This window comes from Grammomys surdaster, unplaced genomic scaffold (assembly GCF_004785775.1).
Source record: "Grammomys surdaster isolate TR1022 unplaced genomic scaffold, NIH_TR_1.0 318, whole genome shotgun sequence".
Classification (NCBI taxonomy): domain Eukaryota; kingdom Metazoa; phylum Chordata; class Mammalia; order Rodentia; family Muridae; genus Grammomys; species Grammomys surdaster.
Genome location: NW_021604737.1, coordinates 19,111 through 29,975, shown reverse-complemented (window position 1 = coordinate 29,975; position 10,865 = coordinate 19,111). Strand labels below are relative to the sequence as shown.

At 36.6% G+C, this 10,865-nt stretch overlaps 1 protein-coding gene across 3 annotated transcripts in view; it reads left to right on the top strand.

Moving 5' to 3' along the window:
- The window catches only part of Vapa (VAMP associated protein A), a 40,825-nt gene that overhangs the window by 14,184 nt on the left and 15,776 nt on the right, over positions 1–10,865 (top strand). For all 3 annotated transcript variants that reach the window (XM_028777974.1, XM_028777972.1, XM_028777971.1), the window contains exons 2-3: positions 8,281–8,433; positions 9,762–9,865. In XM_028777974.1, coding sequence (XP_028633807.1) covers positions 8,281–8,433; positions 9,762–9,865 — 257 coding nt within the window. The remainder of the gene's footprint in view (positions 1–8,280; positions 8,434–9,761; positions 9,866–10,865) is intronic.

The window sequence follows — 10,865 nt, the reverse complement described above, 5'->3', positions numbered from 1 at the left end:
TTTTTTTTTTTTTGAGACATGGTTTCACTGTATAGCCTTGGCTGTCCTGGAACTCTATAGACCAGGCTTGGAAACTCTAACAGATCCACCTGCTTCTGCTTCCCGAGCACTGAGGCTAAAGGTGTGTGCCACTACCACTGGCTGCTAATGGATCTGGAAAATTTCTGGAAAAGTCTTCACACCCTCCCACCTCAGCCCCGCCCCCACACACTTTTTTTTTTTTGGTAGTAAGTTTGAGGCTATTCTGGGCTACATATGAAAATAGACTAAAGCTAAAAACAGCTCAACAACAACAAAAATCTAGAACAAAACAAAATAATCACAGAAAGCAGAGTATAATATATTGGAATGTCTTAAAAAGCAATCCTAAATGTTTGAGGAGGACTAATAATTGTCTACTGTCTTTAGCTACCATTGAGAAAGACACCTTCAAGATAATGAATTGCTTATAATGTCACTTAATTTTGGAGATGGGAGGGATCTAAGAGATCATTTTAGCTATAATGGTTAGATTAATTTTGGGGATCAGTCACATTGTGAATGGCTTTAGACTTTAAGCCATTCAGTATTCTACATTATGTTGTTTTAACAAAGCCATAATACACCAATAACAGAAACCATTCCTGCCTGTCTTTATTGCTCTCAATGAAAAGAATAATTGTTTTAACTTTTAATTTAAAGTGCTTTCTTTTGTGAAGATGACAAATGGGTATTGGACTTATATGCCCATAATAACACTGCAGTATTGGGAAGTGGTTTAAAAGAAGTAAAAGACATGATTCCAGCTCATTGGTAGCTTTTAACAATGATTTTGACCTATCTTGTGGGCAGACGTGACATCCTCCCTCCTCAAATGACTACACACTCACTTCCCCTCTATTAAGTGCATTTTGGTGAGTTTTTCATAATATATTTGGAAATTGTTTACTTACATAATACACTATGGATGAATAAGTGCAGTAAGCAGCTTAAATAATTAAAGCTTTGAAATATTAGAGAGGCTTAAGTAAAATTATGAAGTCTTGGCTTAGCACTAATCTCAAACCAATACTTTAGTGAAATTTTATAAAGGGCTATATTTTAGTGTTTTAACTAAACCTTTTTGAGTAGAAATAGAGCTCATTTGGAGCTGGAGAGGTGACTTAGCAAATAAGAGCAGTGACTGCTTTGCTAGGTGTCCTAAGTTCAATTACCAGCACCCACATGGTGGCTCACAACCATCTATAACTAGTCCCGAGGGATCAAATTGCCCTTTAAAACAGCATATACATAAAATATGTAAGTAAATAAATCTTAAAAAGACTGATATTGTTTTTCCAGAAAATGGGACTATTGATTTGTACAACAGTATCTGTACAGAAATGCTTGCCAGTAACTGTCAGACATTGTTGTAACTGCTGTAGATATAGCAGTGCATGAAATAGAACTGGTCCTCATGATAGCTCAGTGCAGTATAGAACAGGTAAATAAATTAAGATGACTTACTTGCTTAAGAAATTTGTAGGGGCTAGAGATGGCTCAGCAGTTAAAAGTGCTTGTTGCTTTCCCAGAAGACCTGTGTTCTATTTTTCAGGCACCACATGGTAGCTTATAACAATCTGTAACTGCATTTCCAGGGGCCCTGACACCCTCTTCTTGCCTTCACAAGAACCAGGCAAACCCAGATGTACATGCAATCAAAACATCCATACACATAAAGAAATATGTAGTAAACATGTTTAGAGCTTTCTTGGATATAAAATATTATTTGTTTTAGGAAGTGTTTAACATTGGCCTGTGGGACCAAAGGAAATAAGTATATAGTGCTGATTTGATTGCTGTAATGCTTCAGGAATCTATGTGTATTTATGGAAATAAGTACAGTTGAGGCTCTGGAGTCAGACCTGGTTTTACTTTTACTGTTTTTGGAGACAAGGTCTTTTACACAGTCCCTGACTGTTCTGAAACAATTGAGTTCAGGCTGATGTTGAACTCAGATTCTGCCTCCTGAGAGCTGGCATTAAAGAACCACCGCACCAGCCTAGGAAACTATTTAGCTAGTTTAAGCTAATTTGGCAAAACCTGTGAAAAGATAGTAAATAGCAATGACTTTTATTTATGTATTTATGTGGGGAATATCCAGCCCTCAGCAGGATTTTTACCTTTTATATTCAGATAAGAGTACAGTAAAGATATAGTATGGTCAAAGAATAAAACTGTAGGACTAGAATGATTTATGAAAAGAAAGAATGATACTTGAAATAAAACATGTATATTTTTGCTTTTTATTTTTTGTTTAAAAATGACTGTTAGCCATATTTCTTGTATATGGTAATTCAACAGATAATCTATTTAGTAGCAAAAGGACTCAAAGCTTGTTAACATCTCCATTTTAGTCAGGAATAAATTGTTTCTTTAGGAGGATATGGTGTAAGAGAATGAACAGGACAAGGCATACATATAGTAGGAAAATGTGAAACACCATGAAATACATATGGATTATGTTTCATATGAATTGTACAGATGGCTGTGATTCCCTTAAAGATGTATTCTTTGGTATTGAACTTTGTGCTGCTATATAGAAGCCACTAGCATAATCTGTGTGCCATAGTGAAGAACTAAGAAAGAATGTCAGCAATTGTGAAAAGACTGAAAATTTCACTTGCTACAATTCCATGGATGTTAGAACACTTGAAAACATCTGAATTGAAGTACTACTTTGTTATTCATGACAGTACAAGAGATTTTGTAATTGTGATTTTTTTTCTTGGTCACCTTTGGTTCTAAGATGGCTGACAAAGGGCTTCAAATTGGAGCTATCCATAGAGTGACTTTGCATAGAGCAAAGAAACCCTGAGCTTAGAGAACTTTAATCTTTCATGGTGTTCTGCACAGAAATTTACCTGATCTTTGTTGCAGAGTATGGGGCAGTAACCATACCTGATCTGGTCCTCAGAAAGGAGGCATTATCTTATAAGACTATTTTCTGCTTAACACATCCCTGAAAGGAGAGGAATATAGGTAGAAATGCTAGACTCTTGAAGCCTTATGCCCAAAGAGTTAGATAGGAAACATCTGAAAGAGCACAGCATTGATAAAATGGAATTGGAGTGTGTAGGTGAGTATTCTTTATGAAGAGTGTCATAATAAAGGACAAAAAGCAAGCTGCTTTCTACCCCTGCTTGATTGATTCTCTTTGTAGCTGAGCTTAGCTTGACTATTGAAGAACATTTTATTATCAGTAATTCATTTCATTGTGGATGGATGAAATTTTAAAACTTAGAAAGAATGGCTCTATTTTTAGAACCATAGTCGGAATTTAAGAGTTTTTTTCTTTAGATTTTTGTGTGTATGAATGCTTTGCTAGTAAATGTATGTATACTACATGTGTGGCTGGTATTCACAGGAGTCAGAAGAGGGCATTCACTGAGTCCCCCACCATGTGGGTGCTGGGAACGGAACCCCGAGTCCTCTACAAGAGCAATAATACTGGTTTGGGTTTGGTTTTGGTTTTTGTTTGTTTGTTTGTTTTGTTTTGTTTTTTTGAGACAGCTTTTTTACAGCCCTGGCAATCCTGTAATTCATCGTTTGCTTTTACCTCTCACATGCCTGGCTTACAACAAGCAAACTGTAGCCCTAAGAAGACAATTCAAAGCCTTTTTAACTTATACCTGGATTTAGATGCATTTGGCTTAATGCCACTGACACTGAGAGGGGTTATATGTGATAGCTGCTCAAAGGACAACCTGTATAGTTAAAAGGTAAAGTTTTCCTAATAAAAGTACATGTTGGTGAAAACTGTATGTTCAATGTGTATGTGTTATTTTTCAAATAGAATGCTTTTCACTGTGTACTGATTTTCACATATCACACAGTACCACTGGGATTGGTAGTGAGTATTTTTACTGCTAGGTGTCACAAAATGGACTATTTTAGTAGCTGTTTTTTAAATTTTAAGTCAACATTTATGGTTGCTGGGAACTGAACTTGGTTCCTCTGAAGAGCACTAATAACTGTTGAGCCATCTCTCCACCTCCTTCATTGAAAACAAAAGTTTGTATTATGTGTTACCACAAAATAAAATGATCTACCTACATACACAAATCTAATAAAGTACCCTCCCTCACTATGACAAAACAAAATAAACTTTTTCTAGAGAAATACACATTTTGGTCTATAAATGGTTAGGCATGACTGGTAGTATACATAATGAAGTCACATGCTATGTTGGTTTGAATGAAAATGCCCCCCATAGGCTCATGGAGAGTAGTACTATTAGGAAATGGGGCCTTGTTGGAGTAGGTGTGGCTTTGTTGGAGGAAGTATGCAACTAGGGGCGGGTTTTCAGGTTCCAAATGCTCAAGCCAGGCCCAGTGTCACACTGCCGGTTTGTAGATCCAGTTGTAGGACTCTGAGCTACCTCTCCAGCACTATGTCTGCCTGTATGCTGTCATGCTTCTTACCATGATCATAATGAAATAAACTTCTGAACTGTAAGCTAGCCCTAATGAAATGTTTACCTTTATATAAGCAGCCTTAGTCAGGGTATCTCTTCCCAGTAATAGAGAGACCCTAACTAAGACACATGCTTATACCTACTTTAATAAGTCTGGATTTAAGAAAAATAACTTACTTACTATTCTAGTTTTTCCTTATCCTTTATAGAAGAAAAAAACCACAGTATATATATTGGTGAAGTCAGGTCAGTGAATCACTGGTGAATATTTGTGAACTAACACACATGAATTGTATTGGTACTTTAAGCATGACATTGCTATTGATAAAGTTTTGTAATGGCGAACCTCACATTTAAAGTGTTGAATGGAAAAGAAAAAAGTTTCCTGTTTTTAGAAATGCATCCTAAAAGATTTTACCCCCTATGTTTGTGTTTTATTTTTAGATATTAATAGAATATCAAGTTTAAGATATAGATGAGAGACTCAGGCAGTCATGGTGCACTCCCATAAGCCCAGAGCTTGGGAGGCAGTGGCAGGCAGAGTTCGAGACCAGCCTGGTGTACAGAGTGAGTTCCAGGACAGCCAAAGCTACACAGATAAACCTTGCTGCACCATTTCTGCTTCTTCCTTGGGGTAACCAGGCCCATTGCACACCAGGTTCTATTGGAGGGAGGGACACTTTGCTGGGTGCAGGTGGGTGCAGTGCAAGATCTTGGTTGACAGTGAGTGTGTGTAGGTAAAGAACATACCTGGGGACAGCTTTGGAGAACTGGTTTATTTATTGCTCGGGGGAGAGGGTATTTATGCCCCTGAGGAGGTGGCCAGGGTCTCTGGGGACATGTACCTTTGGCCAAGGCAGGATGTTAGAAGATACTTTATCTGCATACTCAGGGGCTTGCAAGGATGGGTGGTGGTGGTGGTGCTGCTGCTGCTGCTTATAATGTCAAACAAGGGGTGAGGACTGTTAACTGTCAGGGTAATACATTTCTGCTAGAGTTCATGGTGATGGGGGGAGGAAGTCAACTCCTGCAGACCTCATATTTGAGGAATCTGGAGTAGAAGCTTCTTAATCCTCCCTTCCCCCGTAAGCCTGGGCCATTATGGTCCCACAAAACCCTGTCTTGAAAAAACAGACATAGGCTAGTGAACAATGTGGCCAGACAACACATTTTGGTTGGAATTAGTGGCAGAATAAAACGTCATAGAATGTTCAGGAAGAAAGGAGCTTGGAAGAGTTGGGTCTTTCAATCCTCTAAAAGTGTGAATCTCCTCAGCCAATGACCTGATTTCTTCTCATTGGGGGCACAGATTTTATTGCTTCCCAATAGAGTAAGTCACTCTGGGCAGTGGGGACATTCAAGACCCAAGTTATAGCAACTTGAGTTCAGTAGTGTAGGAATGTAATTATTCTGTGGGACTGCCTTAGCATTACAAAATATTTACCATTCTGTATCCTTCACTCTTCCTGGTGGACTGTTCAGCCGTAATGCCAAGAGAAAATATTTCATGATTTTCTGTAAAAGATTATGTTTGCAGCTTATAGCACCTTCTGTTTATAAACTTTTTTTTTTCCTGAGATGTGAAAAACTAGTGAGTGCGCGATGGGGGGGGGTAATAGGGTGATAACAGCTCCCATTACAGTCTTAGATTTTATGAATTCAGTGTTAAGATTTGTGAATAATGCCTATGCATGCTTTCATCAGATTCCCAAAGAATTCTGTGTCTTAAAAATGTGGACCAGATGTTTCTTTGAACCAAGCAGCAGTCTTTGTTAGCCATAACATTTGGCTATTTTATTCACTGTTACCAATACTCTTTTCAGTCTTCCATTTTAACAGGAAACAGTGAGCTCGGACTACATGCTTGCTTAGAGGGATCCAGTGGAATAAACAATCTCCAATTTACTTTTTAGGTGGTTTATGGGATTTATGACATTCTTTTTAAGTTTGTCTAAGCATTTTGTTTTGGAGAGATTCTTCTTTTTCCTTTTGATATATTATTTTATCTTTGAACTTTTATATTTAGAATATATAATCCTTGATGGGTAATATATTAAGTACTCATTAAAACACATAATTCATAGGCGCTTGATTAAAAATGTCAGTTATTTTTGTAGTTGTGCAGGCTGGTCAGAAGGGTCATCTGTAAAAACCTGCTACACTAAAGCTCCCAGTTACTGTTATGATTTATGGCCACTGACACCAATTAAGGAGGGGACTCCTTGTTTCAAATGTATTTATTTCTACCCTTAATGCTGTGTATATGGGAGGTAAAGTGAACAGGTTTGGGGGAGGGGAATCCTCCCTTTTATCTTGGTTAGTTGTGTTCTAGAGATTTTAAATCATCTGCTGATCAGAAACAAGCAATTGGGGAACAGCCAAGGGTGTCAGATTGTCTATAGAATGAATGAGTAGCTTAAAATGAAACAAGCACTTCAAATAAAATTCTATTTCTCAAGGCTTGAACTAAGCTGTTTTTAAATTTCCCTACCTTTATGAAGAATTTTTTTTTCCCATGTTAGGCGTTAGGCACATGTATTTGTTTCTGTCTTATGCAGTGTATCTTTACTTAAAAAGTCTGTCTCAGACAGTTTACCAACACTCAGTCGAACTTTATTGTACATAGTTGGTTGGTGAATTTTCTAAATCCAGATTTCAGAGTATGACCGGTGCAAAATTTTTAAAAAAACATAATTTTTGTTTATTATTTAAGCAGATCAGAAGGTGACTCTGGTTAAGCTTGCAGCCAAACTTTAAGATAATTCAATCCCTTGAACCCACATGGTAGGAGAGCATTGACTCCTGACCATGCTGTACATGTAGACATACAATCTAAATAACACAAATAAGTGAGTGAAAAAGATTAGATAAAAATAGAAAGGCTTTTATAATGTCTTTTCCTTCAGCCTTCTTGACTTTTCCCCACCCTTTTTGGTGCTGGTGGTTGAATGTGGGTCTGTGGCCATGCTACAGTCTTAGTGTTCTACTTTAGATCATCAGCGTCACTCCTTTGACAAATAAAAAGCAAAAGCATAAAATAGATTTTAAAAAGACCATTTAAAAAGATTAAAACAAAAAACTATCAAAAGATCATTAAAAATAATTAGAATGCCTTCAAAATCAACAAATTCTTGCTGCATAAACTAGACTATATAATCTGTCTTAGCCTTTCAGCCAAAACCAAATAGGTTTATCTTCCTATTTCACAGCTCACATCTTCACATCTCATAAAAATGAGGATATACTGGTTAAGTAGAGCTGGGTCAGCTTTTTGAATTCTATGTTTTGTCATTTTGTTGAGCACAGAACTAAAGCTTTAAGACAAAACTTTGTATTTTTAGATAGAGCATATGACATACTACTCCTAAATACTTAACATATGTGAGTCAATGAATTGAGACGCATGAATACTGTTTTTAGTTTTGTAGTTGGCCTTGTGATTATAAAGATTAGTACTGGTGAAGACCACTGGACAACTCTGTCAGTCATGTGATGTGGTAGGAACATGTTATACAAGGACATTTTTGGCTGATAGGATGGCTCATTGGATGGAGATGCTTGTTGCCAAGCCTGAGGACTGAAGTTTGGTTTCTGGACCAGTTCTAAAAAGTTGTCTTCAGATCTCCCCATAGGCTTATACATGCAGCACACAAACATGATAAATAAATGTAACCAAAATTAAAGAATTAAAATTGTAGTTATTTTGTGAATGAGGTCACCAAAAATTGAAAAAATAGAGACAATTCCTGTTTTCTGTGCGATTGAGATTATATTAATTTAATCTTGAATTATGCTTTTGTTGTGAATCCAGTTAATTTTTTCTCCCTCTGCCTCTTACCTTTCAGGCCCCTTCACAGATGTAGTCACTACAAATCTTAAATTGCAAAATCCATCGGACAGAAAAGTGTGTTTCAAAGTGAAGACTACAGCACCTCGCCGGTACTGTGTGCGGCCCAACAGTGGGATTATTGACCCAGGGTCAATTGTGACTGTTTCAGGTAGCAGTTCATGTCCTAGACTTTTGCAGTTTTGAATATTGACATTTCATGATTGTTGTACTTGATGTTTAGTGCTTTTATCTGCTTATTGACTTCAGTTTTTGTTTAAAGGTGTTCCTTGGGTACCTTGTTTTTTTCTGAAACTTGCCTACTCAGCTAGTGTGTGGGTGTATGATTAATTATTGTCGATTTGAAACTTCATCTATTCTATATTTCCATAGCTTTCCACCATAGTCTGTTCTTATTTATCTTTGAAAGGCACTGGTGATTAAATCATGTTCTGTGAATCTACAGAAGTGTTTTGCTTAAAAAATGTATGCCTGTTTTGGGTCTACTTATAAAATCAGATGAATTTTTATTCCTTTCAGTATAAATAGCAATAGTGTCTTGACTCTTGTGTATAGCACTTCCTTCCACGCACATAGCATATTGCTGCTGTGGGATCTGCTGGTGTCATCAAAGTGTTCCTTTTTTTCTCAGACAACCCTTATAAACTGCTTAACAACATATACCATAGGCAGCAAGTCTGACAGTGTGTGTGACTGACTCCATGTAACTTAACTTGTGGGAGAATCTCTCTACACTTCAGAGATTTTTAATCTTTTTTTTTTTTATAAAAAATAATAGTTCTCAACTCCTGTTAATTACAAAGGGAGCAGGAAAAACAAATGGATTATGTCATTACAGATCATGAAGTTAGAAATACGTGTATTAAAATCCTTGGTGACCTCTGATAATACTCCTAAATTTTAAGATAAGCACAGCTTTTATTTTCAAGCTTATAGAATATTAAAATAGTAACTTATTTAAGGCCCAGTGGGACTATTTAGAAGTAGAACCTGACTATAAATGTATCTCATATACATTCTTAGTAATTACTGATTTATTGTTTATGATCTCATCTTGAATTTATGTAACATATGTTTAGCATGCCAGTTGAACTCCTGGAGCCTGAAAACTTGGTACAGGCTACTCAGGTCTAGAGGTATAAAAGTGAATGCTATTGGGATCTGGGAATAAAGTCTAAATATCAAGGAGTTATGATTTCCTTTGTTTTCTTAAAATTAGATTTAAACAAATTAACACATTCTGAGTAATTGTTTAAAATCCAGTTTAAAAATGAGTTATATTAGAAGTGTCTCAGTTATCTAAATTAAAATCAACACAAAATGAATTTAATAATAATTGAAAGTTATAAAGTTGCTTGTGCGTCTTGAGAATTTAAATTTTTGAACCCATCATGATATTCATTAAATTTGTGTGTTAGTGTGATGGTAATAAATAGGACGTAAACTGTAGATGATAATGTGCTCTCTTTTTTTATTTAGTAATGCTACAGCCCTTTGATTATGATCCAAATGAAAAGAGTAAACATAAGTTCATGGTACAGACAATTTTTGCTCCACCAAATATTTCAGATATGGAAGCTGTGGTAAGTGGAGAAGTTGTTCAGAAATTATTTTTGGAGATGTAGTTTAAACTTTGTTTTGTTTCGCTCTCAACAATCCTGATTTCCTTGCCATCAATTAATACCAGAAAAAAATTAAAATTTAAACAATTAAAAAGGCTTGTTATTGGGCTGGTGAGATGGCTCAGTAGTTAAGAGCACTGACTGCTCTTCCAGAGGTCATGAGTTCAAATCCCAGCAACCACATGGTGGCTCACAACCATCTATAATGATATCTGATGCCCTTTTGTGGGGTGTCTGAAGACAGCTACAGTGTATTTACATATAATAAATAAAAGTTTAAAAAAAAAAAGGCTTGTTGTTTTTTCTGTTTTCAAGGCATGATTCTGCCTGTTCTGGAACTTTGTAGTCCAGGCTGGCTTTGAACCTATAGAGATCCTCTTGCCTCTGCCTCTTACATTGTTGAGCTTGAAGGCATGCACGACCCACCCTGCCTGAAATACTATTCCTTAGAAACCATTTAGAAATGCTAAAGTGAAGCAGAAAGTTGTGTGCATTGCTGATGTTGTCATGCTTTTCATTACATTCTTGTTTTATTGTGGTGTCAGAGGACAGCTTGGTGGGATACTGGGCCTTCCATTCTACCACACAGTGTGGTTCCTAGAATGGAACTCAGGCCACCAGTATGGCAGCAGTGCCTTTCCCTGCTTAGTCTTCTCATGGACTCAGTGTCAGTGTAGCTTTAATTGATGGTGATGTTAGATCTGCAGTTTCCTAAAGGTTCAGAGACACTGGTACATGATTGTAGGCTATCTGCAGTCAACTTCAGCCAGCCTCTCATCTGAGTTACTTCCTTAGCAGATTTCTAAGCTACACACTCAGTTTTCAGTTGTCCCTTTAGGTGAAACCTGTTTGCCACAATGCTCTCTCTGTTTTCTCATTTTTGGATTTTTGTTTTTGTTTTTTTCTTTAACCAAATTTCTGGGAATGCTCTCAAATTTTGACAACTGAAATATTCATATTC